We start from the raw sequence: 19,751 nt of genomic DNA, 5'->3' as shown, positions 1-19,751 counted from the left end.
CCCCAAATTTCTGAGCTGTTCCATTGTAATTCTTTTAGTAGCTATCTGGCTTTCTTAAGCAAGAAATAAGCAAAAATCTACTTAATCATTTTTGGAAAATATTGTAGTTTCTATGTTGGGTGGTGGTTCATGGATATTTAATTTATTATAATACTTGTATGTTTTTCTATCTGTAGAAACTTTGGTCATTTTAAGTACTTGATGTGTCCTCTATTTTCTGTAATCTAATCAGCTCTGACACACCAAGAGGGTAACTAGGCTGGCTTCTAAAACATAGTCTTAGTTAAAATTATTTCAAGGGGAACCTGGGTGGCTCAGTGGTTGAGCATCTGCCTTTGGCTCTGGTTGTGATCCCACAGTCCTCGATTTGAGTTCCACTTTGGGTTCCCCATGGGGGGCCTGCTTCTTCCTCTGCCCATCTCTGTCTCTCTTAAAATCTTAAAAATAAATGAATAAATAAAATTATTTCAAAAATGTATATTCTTATAAAACCATTTTATTTTTTTGTTTTGCTTTTTTTCTGGTATTTTTTGTAGGGTTTTTTTTTTTTGGTTCTTTTGCTTTCTTTTAGTCTGTGAGAACTTTTAGTTGCAGATTAGGAATTAATACGAAAACTTTATTCCAGTAACATTTTAAAAGCCTAATTTCTTTTTTTTTTTTAATTTATTTATTTATGATAGACACACACACACACAGAGAGAGAGAGAGAGGCAGAGACACAGGCAGAGGGAGAAGCAGGCTCCATGCCAGGAGCCCGATGTGGGACTCGATCCCAGGTCTCCAGGATAGCGCCCTGGGCCAAAGGCAGGCACCAAACCGCTGAGCCACCCAGGGATCCCCTAAAAGCCTAATTTCTTCTAACAGTTTAGTCTGTAGATGATAGAGTTAAAAAATAATTAGAAGGATTGTTGCAGTGAAGTATACAAGATTGTTTAAAACATATACAAGATTGCCTCAAAAATAACTCAAGATTATTGAATTCAAAATTAATTTAAGATTTTATGTGGTCACTTGAGAGAGAGTGTGTGAGCAGGGGGAGAGGCAAAGGGAGAGGAAGAAGCAGACTTCCCGCTGAGCCCAACACAGGGCTAGGTCCCAGGACCCTGGGATCATAACCTGAGCTAAAGGCAGACACTTAACCGACTGAGCTACCCAGGTGCCCCTCATTTATATTTTAGAGAATGTTAATATAAAAATGTAATTTAGAGAATTGGACTGCTTAGACTACTTGAAGCTGTTTGTTAAAAACTTTGTTTTTATAATCAATATATATTTTTTCTGTATTATTTCTTAAAATTCTATGTAAGAGGACAAATACAATTTTAATCCATTTAAAATCTTTTCTCTTCCTTTAAGGGAATGGATCCAATTACACGTCAAGTAGGACAGCATATTGAAATGGAACCAGAGTGGGAGGCAGCCTTCACACTACAAATGAAATTAACACATGTCATTTCAATGATGCAGGACTGGTGTGCTTTAGATGTGAGTTTCTTCTAGGGGTGGGGGTAGGAGATAAATGGATGAAGGGGAGTAAAGACTCCTAAGAAAATTCTGAGGAGATTTGGAGAGGATAGTGGTGATACTTACCTTATGAAACAACGTATTTTCCTCTCTTACCTATAAATTCCATAAAAGTTAAAATTCTGAGGGCTTAAAAATTGGAAAATAGAGGAAGAAGTAATCTACTCTCTTTCTTCTCTTATGTTGCTATCTTCATTTTTTCCACAATCTCATCTAGATTTTGAGCATATAAAAAGAGTTTAGAAATTTATCCAAAAGTAAAAAAAGAAAGAAATTTATCCAAAAATAAAGCTTTACAATTATTTCATTTGTTCTCTGTCTTTATAAAGTCTAGATGAGAGCCTGTGTAAGTTAAGAGGTAAGAGAAAATTTCTATGAGATATAAACTATAGGTCAGTTAACTGATCAAAGAGTAAAGAATATTCCTGACTGAGAGACAACTACATCATGCTCTGTGATGAAAAAGAGCAGTGAGAAGGCTCAGGTTGGAGTACAGAGGTTGAAAGTAGAAAGGCAGACTGACTTTGCAGGACCTTGGAGGTCATGGAAAGAAGTTTGGATTTTATTCTGATTTGGGATGCCACTAGCAGCTACCAAGCAGAAAAGGTGACATGATACAGTTTACATATTTTTTTAAATTACTCTGTGTAAGAATAGATGGAGGAGAGCAAGAGTAGAAACAAGGGATTTAATAGATGGTTGGCTTTCCTTTGAGTTACTGAAGATGATCAGTGGCCAGGTTTGAGAGAAATTTAGAAGATGAAATTGCCAGCTTGGTTATTGATTGGACAGTGGGAAATGAGAGAAAGGAGAGTACTGGAATAACTTCTAGACTTCCACAGCTATATGGAGATGTTCTTCCCTAAGACAGGGCACTGGAAGAGGGACCAAGTTGAGGGAAGGAAGATTGAGTTTGGTTTTGCCTATATTGATGTCTGAGGTACTTACTCATCGTTGAATTTGAGGTGCTTATTCAATATTGTAGAAATCCAAACTTTTGAGTAACTTACAGAAAATCCTCTTTTTTAGGAAAAAGTGTTAATTGAAGCTTACAAGAAATGCCTTGCTGTATTGATGCAGTGTCATGGTGGTTTCACTGATGGTGAACAACCAATCACATTAAGCATTTGTGGACATTCAGTGGAAACTATCAGATACTGTGTTTCCCAAGAAAAAGTTAGCATTCACCTCCCAGTTTCTCGCTTACTTGCAGGTAAAGCATTTCTCCCCAGAAAAGAACCCTGAAATTATTTTTTAAATTGTTGTTTGTGATTAATATTTCTTGAATACTTACTATACATTATACTGAGAGTTTTATAAACATTAACTTCTTTAATTACCATATCAGCCTATAAGGTAGGTATTATTATTACATTTGCTTCCCAGATGGGAAGACTAAGATACAGAGGCGACTTCCTTAATGTCATGCAGTAAGAAAAAGTCAAAGTCTGCATTGTTACAGTTCAAATCACCTTATCACTTTACTGATTGCTTATAAATTGAAACCATTCTAAATTTTTTTCTCTCCCTCTAAGCTGTTTTTTATTCATTTATTGATAACCTTTTTAAGCAGCACGTCAAGAGTGAGTCCCAAATCGGATTGATCATTTTTTAGTCATAAGTAGTTGATTTATAAGCCCTTTATATACATGATAGAGTATTTGAAGCTGCCACCTTGCAGCAGCTAAAAACTTTGATTATGCACTTGTCCGTCTCTATCTACAGATTCATTTCAGTGTAGCTTCCTTCTATATTTCTTGATTGCAGGAATTCTTACCCTGCTCACATACTACTGTTCCCTGTAGTTCCATTTTTAACTTTGAGAGTAGAACAGAGTTCTAAAGATAGTTATTTTTACTTATTGTAGAATTTGTAATTTATCTTAGGTATGTGGTTCAATAATGTGATGTGAAAGTGGTTGTGTACATATGTGTGTAAGAGATTGTGGAGAATTGATATCATTTCTTCTTTAAATGTTTGGTAAAATTCATCAGTGAAACCATATGGACTTGATCCTTTTTTTTTTCCTGGAGGGTTAATTAATTACTGAATCAGTTTCTTTAATGGATATAGGTTAGTTCTAATTATCTGTTTCTCCTTGTAGGAGTTAGTAGTTCATGTTTTTTAAGAAACTGTTATATTTCATCTAAGTTATCAAATTTGTGAACATGGAACTGTTCCTAGTATTCCTTTATTATTCTTTTATAATGTCCATCAGATAAGGACTTATAATCCCTTTCTTTTCTGAATGCATTTTTTTTTCATTGTTCTGAGCATTTTTTTTTTTGGTGCTAGGGCCTAGCATTCCAACAGTCTTCTGGCAGTCATGGGGATTTAAGATAACTTAGACATCTAAATATCACTAATGCAACAAATAGGATAACAAAGTAGTACTTAAGTATGCAATTGTGATTGTGGGAAGAAATTCCTTATTTCTGTAACTTGTTCCGGCCCTGTTTTGTTTCTGTAAGTGCTGTGAGCACTGAACCTGTTGATACTTGATATGAGCAGGTGGCAAGCATGGTGTTGTGGGAAAGTATTCATCTGGAATGTAGGAGTGTTGGTCCTGTTTACAACTCAGCTACTAATCTTTGCTGCCTTCAGAAATCTGGTTGTATGATGGAGGCCAATGCTGAAAGTTATCCACAAGGAAAACAGTCAGTACTCTGAGAATGTACTCATTTCTGCCTAAATCTGTATCACTCTCAGATCTTCTCAGTAGACATTTTTGAGCATTCTACTGGCTATATTTGATAAAGCTTGACCTTAAATGCTTATAATCTAATTGAAGAGCTTACTAAAGTAAACATACACAAAACAGTTCAAGAACAACTTGGAGTGTGTACTAATGGAGGTTAAGTGGCAGATGTTGAGTGCAGGTCATTAGAATGAGACTCATGATGCGGGTCTTCGTGAGTATGAAAGCCGCAAGCCAGACTTGACCATATGGCCACATCTATTGACAAGATTGTAAAAAACATTCTCTGTGTAGACAACAACATAAATAGGACAATTAATTCTTAGTTAACTGAATTAACCAAGGTTGAGCTATTCAAGGGCCCTTTGCAGTTGGGAACTAGAGAGGCTTTGATTTTATGCTGGAAGTTCTGGGGAACTTAAATCTGAGGTCAGGATCAGCACAGACCATAAGTCTCTCTTCTTGCCAGAAGGATCTCTCCTACTATACTGTAAATGAGAACAAACTCCACAACCCAGTGAAATATGACCCTAAAGTGGGCATAGCATAAATTGCTTTGATAATTATATAACTGCTTTTGCTGTATTTGTATGTCTAACAGTTACTTCTATAAAATGTCATCTATGTCTATTAGTACCTATAGTTAGGATTCTAGCTCTAAGTGTACCTTTGATACAGAGGTTCATGAGAATCTCATTTTAAAAAGCTTCATTTATGGATGCAATTTATTTTTTAATCTTAATTTGTAATGGGATAGGTTCCCAAAGAGAAAGAGTAGTTAGATACAAAGTTGAGTGAATACTTAGGACTTTTTTCTAAATGATCTGCAGTTGTAGAAATACTTTTGTTTGTTCTCCCATGCAGGTTTACATGTATTATTAAGCAAAAGTGAAGTGGCATATAAATTTCCAGAGCTCCTACCTCTAGTAAGTAATACTAACATTTAAAAGTAAATACCTATCTATTATGTTTCATAAACTTGAAATCACTTGAAAACAAACTTGATTAATCAGGATACTCCAGAAAAACAGAACCAATAGAAGATTGTGTGCCCATGCATGTGCACATGGGTATGTAAGTATGGAGAGAGAAAAAGAAAAAAAAACAAGATTTATTGTAAGAAATTGGCTTGTGCAGTTATGGGACCTAGCAAGTCTGAAATATACCTGCGTGGTAGTCTGACAGACTAGAGACCTAAGGAAGAGTTAATGTTGTAGCCTGAGGTCCAAAGACATTCTGGAAACAGAATTTCTTCATCCTTGTGGGGGACCTCAGTATTTCTTATAAGGCCTTGAACTAATTGGATGAAGTCCAGCCACATTACAGAGGGTAATCTGCTTGACTTAGAGTCTACTAATTTAAATGCTAATCAGTCACTTCTACAAAATACTCGCACCAACATCTAGACTGGCATTAACCAAAAACTAGGTACCATGGCCTAGCCAAGTTGACACATAAAATTAACCATCACGCAAACATACTTTAAGTAATTTTAACTATTGTTTTATACAAAGTTTCCATCCCTATCACCCTATCTTCTTTATAATAAGAGTTGAGATTTTTGTGGATTTTTAAATTTATTATTATTTTTTTTAATATATACAGAGTGAACTTAGCCCACCCATGTTGATAGAACACCCTCTTAGATGTCTTGTTTTATGTGCCCAAGTACATGCAGGAATGTGGAGGAGAAATGGCTTCTCTCTAGTAAACCAGGTAAGTATTTTTTAGTTTATGAAGAGTTTTCAATCCATCTATTCCTTTGGCATCTGTGAAGGTTGTACATAAGTCATTGAAAGTTGAGTATATGTATATTAAAATTGTTTGAGAAGATAAATGTAATGTTAAACCAAAAAGTTTCTTAGAACTTTTATTCATACTTTGCTAAGAAACAATAGAAATGAACGCAATTTTCTTGATTTTTAACTTGAGAGCATTTTTAGAACAGTTTTAGAACAACAAAACATAAGAAAAATCCAGATTTCATCTATTTAAATAAAATTGTGGTAAAAGATGAAAGTTCGTTAGAAACTGATGGTTACCAGAGGGGAAGAAATCAGGGGGTGAGTAAGAAGGGTAAAGCAGAGTGAAAGGTACAAAATTCCAATTATGGAATAAATAAGTCACAAAGATAAAAGGCACAGCACAGGGAATATAGTCAATGGTATTGTGATAAAATTATATGGTAACAAATGGTGGCTACACTTGTGGTGAGCATAGCATAACATACAGACTTGCCCAATTACTATGTTTTACATCTGAAATTAATGTAACATTGTGTGTCAACTATACTTCAAAGAAAAGTTCTATTACTACAGCTCTGAAATTTTGGTTTTATTTTTATACCTTATCAAGGCTTGGTGCAGGGTTTTTTTTTCCATTTTTCATAGCCATAAACCTTACAGAAAAGTAACTTTGTTAGGAAACACAGAAAGTTGGCTGCAAAATGTGAACCATAGAATGAACATTGAAATCTGGAAATTTCTAATTAATTAATCTCTTCTAAGACAGTATTAACTGTTAAGGAAACCACATTGTGTGTGTGTGTGTATATACGTGTGCATGCCCATGTGCACTTGCATTAAACTCATGTGCTCTTGGGGATTGGGGAGAGGAGAGAGCTGCACAAATAAAAACCTATTACCCAATATAATTTTTTTTTAGATTTATTACTACCATAATGTGAAATGCAGACGTGAAATGTTTGACAAGGATATAGTAATGCTTCAGGTAATGAATTAAAAGCATTAAACTTACAGGTTGTAAGGAATGTTTTTTTTTTCTTGTCATTTCCACAGAACCCCGTCACTTATGATTACTCCCAAATCTGTAACACCAGCCTAGCCCTGTCTCCTGAGCTCCAGTCATAGGACTAACAGGCTATAGAACATTTCCATATCAATTTCCTGGACACATGTCAGATTTAACATATTCAAACTAACTCCTCTTATTTCCGCCATACCTTCCTCCTCCTATCTTGGATTTCCTACCTTGGTATATTGTTCAACAATCTATAAAGTTATTAGAGTCAGAAACCTGAAAGCCATCCTTTTTTAATTGTCCTTTGGTTAAAGATCCAAACCTCTTAAACTGATTTCCAAGGCTTATGAAACATAACTATGTTAAAATTCCCTGAGATTCCTGTGCTCTCTCTTAAGTCTTAAATTCTGTACATTTATTTGTTTTGCTCCCTAGTTTGCTTACCCTACCCCCTTCCTTTTCTGTTCACCTTGTAACTTGTTTTCCTGTATGTCTTAGTATTTAGTGTCACTTTCTCTATAAAGCCTTCCCCAACACACAAAAATGTAGCTAAGTATTCCATTTGGGAACACCCATAGCATGGTGCTCATCCCGATTACCATGGCATTCATAGCTCTGGATCACAGTTGCCTATTTACTTTTTATCCTCTCTGTTAAACCTTGGCAACTATATCTTAGTCCCTTTTTGTCTACTATGCATAGCACAAAGTCTTATCACATAGTAATTTTTCCATGTTATTGCTGAGTGGATTTAAAAATCGTAGAAAAGGGGACACCTCAGTGGCTCAATGCTTGAGCATCTACCTTTGGCTCGGGGTATGATCCTGGGGTCCTGGCATGGAGTACCACTGGGGAGCCTACTTTCCATTTACTTGTGTCTCTGCCTCTCTCTGTGTGTCTCTCATAAATAAGTACATAAAATCTTTTAAATTAATTTATTTATTAAAATAAAAATCATAGAAAAGGTTATGAAATGTGAATTTCAAAAATGATTGGCTCAGGTCGTCTGGGTGGGTCAGTTGGTTAAGCGGCTTAGACTCAGGTCATGATCCCAGGGTCCTGGGAACAAGCCCTGCATCAGGCTCCCTGCTCAGTGGGCAGCCTGCTTCTCCCTCTTTCTCTACCCCTCCTCCCAGCTTGTGTTCTCTTCCACAGTCTCTCTTTCAGTCTTTAAAAAATGATTGACCCAAAATAAACTTAAATCCAAGTTGATTTAGAGTTTATACAAATGGAATTAAAGGAGAATTAAAACTAAACTAACATTTTAAAGCTGTTGTTTCAGTTAGTATAATCACCAAAAATTAGTTTGAGAGTTCTAGAGTTTAATATTATGTAAATAAAAAGAACTAGAAGCCTAATTGCCATAGTGCATCTTTTTTTTTTTTTTTTTTTTTTTTTTGCCATAGTGCCATTTCTTTCAGAGTCCATACACTACTAGATAGTGACGAGAGCCTTGAGATAAAACTTCAGAACTGAATTCATGGGTTGCAGTTAATTCAGAGCATTAAAAAGAAAAAGAATATATAGTCCATGTTATTCTGATGTGTTAGGTTTAAAGGGTTTTTTGTTTTGTCTATGTTTTGTTTTACCAGCATAGATTTCTGTTTACATTTATAGCTTCCACAGGTAGGCAATTGGCTAAGTGGGTTTTCATCTGTTATAAGGATTGGTGAATAAGTAAGCTATTTTCACTTATGCTCCCCAAAATATCTTTCACTAATTGTTTAGTAGCCCCTTTGACCTCCTTCTTTTCCTTTATCTCAAACTTTAAAAAAAAAAAAAAAAAAAAAAAAAAAAGACAGGTGTCTCCATGATGGATCCAAATCATTTCCTGATGATAATGCTCAGCCGCTTTGAACTTTATCAGATTTTCAGTACTCCAGACTATGGAAAAAGATTTAGCTCTGAGATTACCCATAAGGTAAGAGCATGTTTTATAAGACCACAATACATCATTGAAGAAATATCTTTCATTCTTTTTGGATATGTTAATTTTCTGAGATAATACAGTTTTTATATTTTTATCTTTGAACTTTCTCTCCCCAACCCCCCAACTTGTTACAGGATGTAGTTCAGCAAAACAATACTCTAATAGAAGAAATGCTATACCTCATTATAATGATTGTTGGTAAGTTTCGATTGTTTGCAACATTTATCAATTATATTGGCTTTTGTGATAACAAATAGTTCCGAATTTCTAAGCTATGTTTCTTTTGTTTGAGCAGTTCTTCAGTTTCAGGAAGATTAGAGCATTCATCCATCTCTTTCTCACTTCTGGTTACTGTAGCACTGAAAGTGATAGTGTTGTGGTGCTTTGGAACAAGAAGAGCACAAATAACTGAAGCAGAATAATCTGAAAGACTCTTTGTTTGGGGAGAAAAAAGTAGGACAGAAGAGGTTAGCAAGTAAGAATAGGATATTTAGGAGCTATTTACTGTTACTTTGTATCTTAGGTATGTTTCTTTCTATAGTTTTGTGTTATAGAACTGTCATTTTGGCTTTAGATATGATAATAATAAGTTAATAGAGACTTGTGGCTAATAGATGCAGATTTCTTTTCTTATTGCCTATATCTTCAGTCCTGTCACCTCCATCTTTCCTATTCTTTTATCCTTACCTTCTCTACTTCCTCTGCTATTTTAGACTCTGTAGTCCATAGAACAGAGAATCCTGGCTACTCTCAGAAGGTGATACTAACAAAGGTCTCAGAAGGTGAGATCTTATTTAGCACTAGGTAGAAGGACAAAGGAAGGTTCTCCCTCCCTGCTACCATGTGGCAGATGGCTTAAAAGCAGTCTACCAGTCTACTGGTACAGCAATTGACTATATCCAATCCCTTCCTGCCTTCTGATCCCATTCTTTCAAAATAGGAACCAGAGTTCTCTCTCTGCTGCCCAAAGCCTGCTTTCACCCTAGCTTGTTATCAAACTAATTATTACTTTTCCACTGCACAGAAAGAAAAATATATTGTGTTGAATGAATTAAAAGTATATGCTGCTTAAGTATTATGATTATGTTAAATGTGTGTATATGTACTTCTGCCTCAATAGGAGAGAGATTTAGTCCTGGAGTTGGACAGGTAAATGCTACAGATGAAATTAAGCGAGAGATTATCCATCAATTAAGCATCAAACCTATGGCTCATAGTGAATTGGTGAAGTCTTTACCTGAAGACGTAAGTACTTGGATCTTACAAAAGAAATTATGGAAATTCCTCCCTACCTGTTAGGCTATTATGTTTAGATTTACTTCTGTATACCTTTTCCACAGTGGTAAAGACTATAATTCTAGGACACATATAATTCCTAGTCACTCTTACTAGAAGTAATTAGAGGGGCACCTGGCTGGCTCAGTCGGTAGAGCATGTAACTCTTGATCTTGGCATCATGGGTTCGAGCCCCACGTTTGGCACAGAGGTTACTTTAATTTTTTTTTTTTTTGTTAATACTAGGGGGAAAAAAGAAAAGAAAAGAGAGTATTAGTGACCAGGAATAGTAGGCAGCATAGAAGTAGAATCTTTTACAATGAATTCTTAGAAGAGATAAGGATGCTGAATAAAGTAAACCTGATCTTAAGAACTGAAGTTATGTATCCAGTAGACAGGGCTTGTTATAGTCCTTACTACAAAGTTACCACGGGTGAAGATAATACTTTATGACTTAATATATTGGAGAAGTAAGAAATACCTGCTCAGCTATGTTGAGGATACTAAAGTTTTTCAGAGCTTTTTCCTTCTGAAGCATCCCAAAACTCTCCTTAGGAAGCCATCTCTTTCATTTTAGTGAATGTAAAATAATGTTCACATGAGCATTCAGAGGCTAATTGTAACTATTTCTTGTCCCAGGATCACAGGTTCTTTAGCCAACTATTTTTCAGCAACGGGGCTTTCAGATAGATACCCAACACTTGTAGTTAGGAGAGATCCTTATTTCCTTGGGCTTTTTTAAATGTTTTCCCAAATTTGAAACAAAGATTAAAACTTTCAGCCTTAATATTCATTCTTCTGGGATTTAAACCTCTATTTGTTGCATAGTAATACTTCCTTTAAGCTTTATGTTATGAAAAGTTTCAAATATCTATAGAAATAGAAAGCATAGTGTAACAGAATCTATCACCAGTTTCAGCCAGTCTTGTTTTATTTATACCCCAATCACAAATCCATACGCCCCCACGGGGTTATTTTGTTAAGAATACTAGGTTTAGGGGGACACTTGGGATGGCTCAGTGATTGAGCCATCTGCCTTTGGCTCAGGGCGTGATCCTAGAGTCCCCAGATTGAGTTCCACATCAGGCTCTCTGCATGGAACCTGCTTCTCCTCCCTCTTCCTAAGTGTCTGCCTCTCTCTCCCTGTCTCTCATGAATAAATAAATAAAATCTTTAAAAAAACAAAAAAAAGAATATCAGGTTTAGGGGCATCTGAGTGGCTTAGTTGGTTAAATGTCTGCCTATGGGTCAGGTCATAATCCCAGAGTTCTAGGATCAATCCCTGTGTCAGGCTCCCTGCCTAGCGGAGAGCCTGCCTGTCCCTCTCCCACCACTGCCCCCAGCTCTCTCTCTCTGTCAAATAAATAAATAAAATCTTTAAAAAATATATATCAGGTTTACCGGCATATGATACATGGTCTTTATAACCCAACCAAAACCACAAAATAAGTTTGCCATAGGGGAGGAAAAAAGAATCAAAACTTCCAAGGCCCTGCTTTTTTTTCTTAAAAGTACCTTAAAGGAAAATTTGTATTCTTTATTTACATTTTTTTTGTGTGCATATTGCTAGGGATGAGCCATTTTTAATGATTTCCTCAGATGACCAAACCAGACTTCGGAGAATTCTCTGTCCCTGCTTCTGACTTTACTCGCAATGTGACCATGTTCATTATAATTTCAAAGGAGAAAAAATAAATCTTGTAAAAACAAAAACAGCAACAAAAAAAGGTCTTATTCCAAGCATTCCAGTAGGGTTTTTTTTGCATGTACTTAGCTATAATATAAGTAGTTTTATGAGATAGTTTAAAAAGTCCAAGAAAAAGTTTCTTTTTTTTTCCTTTTTTGTATTTGAAGTTGCTAGGGGTCGGGGAGTTTGCCTGTTTGATGTATATGTGAAACAATGTTGTGCAACAATTAACTGGAATTTTATTTTGCTGAGTTGTTCTAACCAAAAAACAAAAAACCAGAATAACAGGCTTAGCATTTCATCTATACATGGAATTGTATATGTATTAAAACAGTGGTTCACAACCAGAGACAATTTTGCCTCCTAGGATATATTTGGCAGTGTCACTACTCAGGGCAGGGTTGTGTGGTGCTACTGGCATTGAGTGAGCAAAGGCCAGAGATACAGCTAAACATCCTATAATACAATGCACAGAACAGATCCCCTACAACAAAGAATTATCTGATCTAGATGTCAGTAGTGCCACGGTTGAGAAACTGGTCTTAAAAGGACTTTTAGAAAAACCTGCCTACCTATATGCCATGATAAAAGAACAATAATTTTTTTTAAGATTTTATTTATTTATTCATGATAGAGAGAGAGAGAGAGGCAGGCTCCATGCACTGGGAGCCCGACGTGGGACTCGATCCCGGGTCTCCAGGATCGCGCCCTGGGCCAAAGGCAGGCGCCAAACCGCTGCGCCACCCAGGGATCCCAAAAGAACAATAATTAATAATTACTTAATATCACTAAATATCTAGTCAGGATAAAAATTACTTAAAACTTTATAACACAGGAAATAAATCCTGAGCTGTTAGATGAGGAAGCAATTACAGTTTCACTTGGACTTTATAAAGAATTTTTTTAGGGGTCAGGAGAAGAGAGGGAGAGAGAATCTGAAGCAGGCTCCATGTCCAGCACAGAGCTCAACCCACGTGCTCAATCTCATAACCCTGAGATCAAGTCCTGAGCTGAAATCAAGAGTCAAATGCTTAACTGACTGAGCCACCCAGGCACCCCAAGAAGAATATAATTTAAAACAGCATTTTAAAGTATACCTTGTACAAAGTGATGGCAACTATATTTACCAAATATTTTTGACCAGAGAATTCTTTAATCAGCATTCCTATTAATATATTTTTATGAATGGGATATGATTTAGGAAATGCTGTTTTACTAAAAATAGATAAGGAATCAGTGTAATTTTCATGAAATAGTATAAATATCTTATATAAATTTTATTTAAATGTTATGTGTACTTTGTGTTGTTTTTAACTTAATTCCTTTTGAAAGCTGTCACCTTGAATCCATAGGGTAGTAACTTGTTTCTAATTATAGAATCTGGGTGTTAGTTTACAAAATACATTTCTTTGGTTATATATTAATGATTATGTTTACTATGGAATCCTCACCTATAAAAATTGGGATAATAGTATACCTGCTTCATAGGGTTGCTATCTAAGGCCTAAGGAGAGAAAAGTACAATGTTCAACGTGCTAGCAGACACTGTTAACATGAAATGCACTTACTTGTTTCTCATGCTGTTAGGAGAACAAGGAGACTGGCATGGAGAGCGTAATTGAAGCAGTTGCCCATTTCAAGTGAGTTTACTTCCTGTTCTTTCCTGTTCAATTTTTTTATATATATTAATTTTTCTTACTGTTTCCTTTGATGGAACTGAGAATGAAATTGTTACTTTCAGAGAGTGACATTTTCAGATGCATAGTTGTGAACTACATTTCTCACTGTCATTTTACTCTTCTGATCTAGCTCTGCACTCATCAACCTAAATTGGTTTATGAGAATTTTCATCGTGCTCAGAACTGGTGTTCCTAGCTGAGAGTTTCAAATAATTGACATTAAACTGAGCAGATGGGGACGCCTGGGTGGCTCAGTGGTTGAGCGTCTGTCTTCGTCCCAGGGCGTGATCCTGGAGTCCCGGGATCAAGTCCCACGTCGGGCTCCCTACATGGAGCCTGCTTCTCCCTCTTCCTGTGTCTCTGCCTCTCTCTGTGTGTCTCTCATGAATAAATAAATAAAATCTTTAAAAAATAAAAAATAAATAAACTGAGCAGGTGAAGAATGCCCAGGTGGCTCAGCAGTTGAGCACCTGTCTTCGGCCCAGGGTGTGATCCTGGGGTCCCTGGGTTGAGTGCTGCAACAGGCTCGCTGCATGGAATCTGCTTCTCTCTCTGCCTGTGTCTCTACCTCTCACTCTCTGTGTCTCTCATGAATAAATAAATAAAATATTTAAAAAAATAAACTGAGCATATGACATAAGTCAATGCATTGAGCTTTCTTAAAACTGCTTTCTTGGGATCCCTGGGTGGCGCAGCAGTTTGGCGCCTGCCTTTGGCCCAGGGCGCGATCCTGGAGACCCGGGATCGAATCCCACGTCGGGCTCCCGGTGCATGGAGCCTGCTTCTCCCTCTGCCTGTGTCTCTGCCTCTCTCTCTCTCTGTGACTATCATAAAATAAATAAATTAAAAAAAAAAAAAAAAAACTGCTTTCTTTGTTTCCATCTGAATGTGCCTCCTAAATTATGAGGTGGCCTCTGAATAGTGCTTTCACTCTCTAGTGGTCAATAGGTAAACTAGTTTATCCCCTTGAGATTGTTGAGGCAATTCCTCAATCCTGCTTTTTCCTGCTCCCACTCCAACAGTAATGTCCTTATTTTGTTAATTATAAAGATACAAAGTGGATGTGTCAGATAAGATGATGCATGTAGAGCTTTGGTTGTAGATTACCAAATTAACCCAGAAAATAGTACCACTTTACATTCGTCAGCAGTGAGAGCTCTGCTTTTTTATTCTGTTATCTAAGACTGTCTCATAAATTAGGGTGTGACTTTAGTAATAATATTTTAAGGACTTTTTTTCCATAGAAAACCTGGATTAACAGGACGAGGCATGTATGAACTGAAACCAGAGTGTGCCAAAGAGTTCAATTTGTATTTCTATCACTTTTCAAGGGCAGAGCAGTCCAAGGTAAATGGGAAAATTAAAAGTGTACTGGGGAAGAGCTGTGTGTGTTTGTTGATTTGTTTTTTTCCTAAACAACTTTTACTGCTTTTCAGGTATTGAAAAAGAATACAATAAAAATATTGTAGGAAATTTGAAAAAATATAAAAAGGTACAATGAAGAAGGCATAGATTACCTAAAATATTACCACCTAACATTTTGGGCCATCCCCTGCTGCTGCCATGTATGCTAAATACATATATAAGATCTATATAATTATATACATAACCACACGTATGATTGTATTTTATTGGCTTTTGAAGACAAATTGTCAACCTGTATAATAATCAGTTAAGTTCTTTTATGTTCATTTCAGAATTGCTACTACTTAACATTATGCTTTTCCATAGTAATTTAGGGAATTTTCCTCATAATTTTAGGTAGATTTTGTCTTTTAGGAGTCTTTTTTTTTTTTTTTTAGATTTACTTATTTATAATTTGAGAAAGAGGTAAATTGTACATGCATGTGGGAGGGCCAGAGGGAGAGAATCTCCAGCAGTCTCCCACTGAGCACAGAGCCTGACATGGGGGTTCAGTCTTATGATCCCTGAGGTCATGACCTGAGCTGAAATCAAGAGTCAGACACTTAACCCACTGAGCCCTCCCAGGCACCCCAGCAGTCTACTCTTAAAATATGTTTTCGTAAAGGATGTTAATTAAACTTAAACATGAAGCTTTGTTTAGTTTTAGATGTGTGCCACAGAGCTTAACCCTAGGTAACATTTTGGTTTTGGTTTATACATGTTTCCCCTGCATATTAAGATAAGAAAGAACTTCTTTGGGGCTTGGTGGGGGTAGGTACTGTGTAGGAAAGGAAAATAATCTTGATGTGTCATTTGGGGCTTGGGGGGGGCCAAGAAATAAGGGTAAATATCTTCTAAAATCAGAAAATGGTATGACAAAAATTAACTTAGTAGTTGTAGATATTAGGTTATTGTGTATTACTAATTGCCTCTCCAATTTTATTAGGCAGAGGAAGCTCAACGGAAATTGAAAAGACAAAACAGGGAAGATACAGGTATTTTTAATCTTTCTAAAAATCTTTTGTCTTTTCTACTTGTTAAATGTTGTTTTCTATTGACTATAATGATTACCCTTGGTGAATTGGAAGATTTAAATGTATGCTTTCTGAGTGAACATTCAAAAGACTAATAAATATGCAAATACAGAAATAGATTGTACTGAGTCACCTCTGGCTTAGTGGTTTTTATCTCATATCCTAGGACATTTTTAGGGAAAAGAAAGGCTTTCCTCTGCACTGCACTACTATTTATGTAGTTTTTATGCATTTGACCTTGTGAAGGTAAAATATAGCTTTAAGATCCATGTTAATGATTATTCTTTGAGTGAAGACTATCAAAAGATGGGTTTTTAAAAACATGTTCTAAGAAGAAGCCAAATAATAACTTTATTTTCAGCACTTCCACCTCCAGTTTTGCCTCCTTTCTGCCCTCTATTTGCAAGTCTGGTAAACATTTTGCAGTCAGATGTGATGTTGTGCATCATGAGGACAGTACTGCAATGGGCTGTAGAACATAACGGATATGCGTGGTCTGAGTCCATGCTCCAAAGGGTAGGTTTGAAAACATTTATTATTTATATTTTAGTGCTTTTTTAGTAAAAGCCAAAATATTCTTGTCAATATCTATACACAGACAAATTAGCACAAAACATAGTGTTATTTTAATTTGAAATGTGGTAATATCGTTACTGCTTTTGTGTCTGACAATGAAAATGAGAGCCAGGCAGGTATTTTTTAATTATACCACTTAGTTGTGATTACCTTGGTCTTGTTGGCCACTCTTCTCATTGATTGTGATATCTGTTTATGCAGTACTCTGATACTTGTGTAATGTGTTATCTTTAACATGTTTTTATTTAACCTCCTCAAAAAACCTGTGGGTTCATCAGTATCTATATTTTACAATTGAAGAAATTAAAACTCCGAGATTTATAGTCATGTAGCTAATAAGTGATAGAACCTTGTTTGTATTTTATTTTACAGCTTTGATGTAAGTCATTGTTGAATTGTTTACTTCATTGAATTCACACAACACCCATTTGGGTAGATACAACTTTTTCCATTACATAGATGAAGAAGTCAAGTTTCAGTAAGATTCAGTTAACTTGTTGGTGTTACTCAACTACTAAGTAACATAATAGTAATTATTCAGTTAATAGAATTTGCCTACTCTGTACCTGTTTCTGTGGTAGGTACTTTTGCATACAATATTTGCAATTCTTAAAACTCTACAGGGAAGGTGTTTTTTCCCCCATTTTAAAGATGATGAAATTAGGCTTATACAGATTCCCTGAAGGCACGTTAGGTTGAAAGCTATGAAGCCAGGATATAAATGAAAGCAAGCATTATTTCAGATCCATCCTCCAAAGCTATTTTTCTTTCCATTATCTCAGCAGACTCAAGTGTCTCATTGGCTAGAATATGTGTATACTCACACACACCCCTCCCATTTATAAACATATACTTAAAATGTAAAAGCATGGAGTTATAGACTACTAGAGACCATCAGTATTATATGAGCAATAGATTTATGGGAAATGATGGAGAAGAAAGGAGTGAACAGCATTACCTTTTATGTACATTTATTTTATGTCCTTCAAGCTAACCTAGTTCATCCAAGCCTCTGACAGCCACAGTAGCTCTTTGTGTGAGGAAACATATAGACAACACACACATATCTCCTTCCAAGATTGGGGAGCAGGATAAGAGCAGTAAAGATACAAATAAAATCGATGTAATTTTATATTTTCCTAGAAGTCTGGTAAGGGTTTTTTTTGTGAGATTTAAGAACTGTAAAAATCTTCATAAATTATGTGGTATTAGAAATAGAAGTATGAGGATGCCTGGGTGGCTCAGCGGTTGAGTGCCTGCCTTTGGCTCAGCATCATCCCAGTCCATTATCGAATCCTGCATCGGGCTCCATGTGAGGAGCCTGCTTCTCCCTCTGCCTATGTCTCTGCCTCTCTCTCCTTGTGTCTCTCATGAATAAATAAATAAAATCTTAAAAAAGGAAGGAAGGAAGGAAGGAAGGAAGGAAGGAAGGAAGGAAGGAAGGAAGGAAGGAAGGAAGGAAAGGAAAGGAAGAAAGAAAGAAAGAAAGAAAGAAAGAAAGAAAGAAAGAAAGAAAGAAAGAAAGAAAGAAAGAAAGAGAAAGAAAGAAAAAGAAAGAAAGAAAGAAAGAAAGAAAGAAAGAAAGAAAGAAAGAAAGAAGAAAAAATCTTTCTGAGATGATTAAGATTTTTAGTTCTTAGAGAAACTAGAGAATATTATACACTAGATCATTACATGATAGATGCTTTCAGCTCTAATTATTTGGTCACTGATTCTTAGAAGATTTTTTTTTAAAGACTGTAGTGTAGAGATGTCATAAAACTGAGAAGGACGTATTACATGAACTTACTCTAAGAATTTGCAGTTGAATTTTCTTCCTAGGTGACATGGAAATTTTTGTTTCCTTAATGAGAATTTTTTTATTAGAAAACAAAATTTAGAGTTTGAATTTAATAAAAATTAGTACTTCAAATTATTTTTTATTGCACTTAGTCTTTAGTAGTTTGCTTTATCTTTTTTCAGTGGTGAATCCTTTTTTATTACCGCTTATAAAAATACATGCTTGGGCAGCCAGGGTTGCTCTACGGTTTAGCACCGCCTTCAGCCCAGGGCCTGATCCTGGAGACCCGGGATTGAGTCCCATGTCAGGCTCCCTGCATGGAGCCTACTTCTCCTTCTGCCTGTGTCTCTGCCTCTCTCTCTCTGTGTCTCTCATGAATAAATAAACAAAATCTTTTTTTAAAAAAAAGTGCTTGATTTTTGATTTACTAAAAGTTACAAAACATTTTATTCAAGGTGTTACATTTAATTGGAATGGCACTACAAGAAGAAAAACAGCATTTAGACAATGTCACAGAAGAGCATGTAGTAACATTTACCTTCACTCAGAAGATATCAAGTATGTATATACTTTTTACTAAACTAATTGAAGATACTACTGATTTTAAATATGTAATATAACCTCTTATTTGCTCATATAGATTCTAAATAGATTATAGTAAATCCAGATTTCTGAGGTTATATGTACTCATCTGTGTGTTAAAGGTACTATATCATATCCTGATCCTGATGTATTTTCATAAAAATACTTAGGGACTGCACATACTTAAAATACATAAATTTTAATTCATAAACTGAAAGCATTAATGAGGAGTCCTTAGCTTGAAATCGGTATAGCACATACATTTAATTCTCAGATATGCTTTGAAAATACAAAGTTTACTATCAGGGTTTCATTTTTAAATTCTTGCTATTATAAAGACATATTACTAAAAATAAGAAAATTAGCTATAGAGGATTAGATTATCATTTTATATATAAAGTAATGTGATTTTTTTTAAGAAGGCCAGAAGACTTTTCTTTTAGCTTTTTATTGTTAAAAATTTTAAACACAGGCAAATGTTGGTACAGGAAACATCCATACACCTACCACCTAGACTTAGTAGTTAGTATTTTGCTATATTTTCTTTAATATTTGCACACTTTTTTAAAGCATTTGTTTCAGCCATCATATTTCATCTCTAAGAAAAGCCTTTCATATTTCATCTCTAAAGAAAAGCCTTTCCTCTCTTGATTTTCAGAATAAGCATTTGGTCTAATAGTTGCCTTCAGGGGTTACAACCATGAGGCTTCTTTGTTCACTTAGGATTGTTGTGTTTTGCTTTTTAATATTACTCTTGGGTTTTCATTTACTCCATTTTTTATAGTCACATATGATCAAGGTTCCTTTAAAAAAAAAAAAAAA

At 35.5% G+C, this 19,751-nt stretch overlaps 1 protein-coding gene across 8 annotated transcripts in view; it reads left to right on the top strand.

The window, feature by feature from the left end:
- Positions 1–19,751, top strand: part of UBR2 (ubiquitin protein ligase E3 component n-recognin 2) — a 126,318-nt gene that overhangs the window by 75,009 nt on the left and 31,558 nt on the right. For all 8 annotated transcript variants that reach the window (XM_077903988.1, XM_077903986.1, XM_077903987.1 and 5 more), the window contains 13 exons: positions 1,357–1,485; positions 2,554–2,737; positions 5,087–5,148; positions 5,828–5,938; positions 6,887–6,952; positions 8,781–8,903; positions 9,047–9,110; positions 10,033–10,157; positions 13,462–13,514; positions 14,798–14,900; positions 15,904–15,952; positions 16,353–16,507; positions 18,803–18,905. In XM_077903988.1, the coding sequence (XP_077760114.1) occupies positions 1,357–1,485; positions 2,554–2,737; positions 5,087–5,148; positions 5,828–5,938; positions 6,887–6,952; positions 8,781–8,903; positions 9,047–9,110; positions 10,033–10,157; positions 13,462–13,514; positions 14,798–14,900; positions 15,904–15,952; positions 16,353–16,507; positions 18,803–18,905 (1,327 nt within the window). The remainder of the gene's footprint in view (positions 1–1,356; positions 1,486–2,553; positions 2,738–5,086; positions 5,149–5,827; positions 5,939–6,886; positions 6,953–8,780; positions 8,904–9,046; positions 9,111–10,032; positions 10,158–13,461; positions 13,515–14,797; positions 14,901–15,903; positions 15,953–16,352; positions 16,508–18,802; positions 18,906–19,751) is intronic.

Source organism: Canis aureus, chromosome 7 (genome assembly GCF_053574225.1).
Source record: "Canis aureus isolate CA01 chromosome 7, VMU_Caureus_v.1.0, whole genome shotgun sequence".
In the NCBI taxonomy this organism is placed as follows: domain Eukaryota; kingdom Metazoa; phylum Chordata; class Mammalia; order Carnivora; family Canidae; genus Canis; species Canis aureus.
The sequence above is the reverse complement of the archived record's forward strand: the minus strand, read 5'-3'. Positions and strand labels throughout refer to the sequence as shown.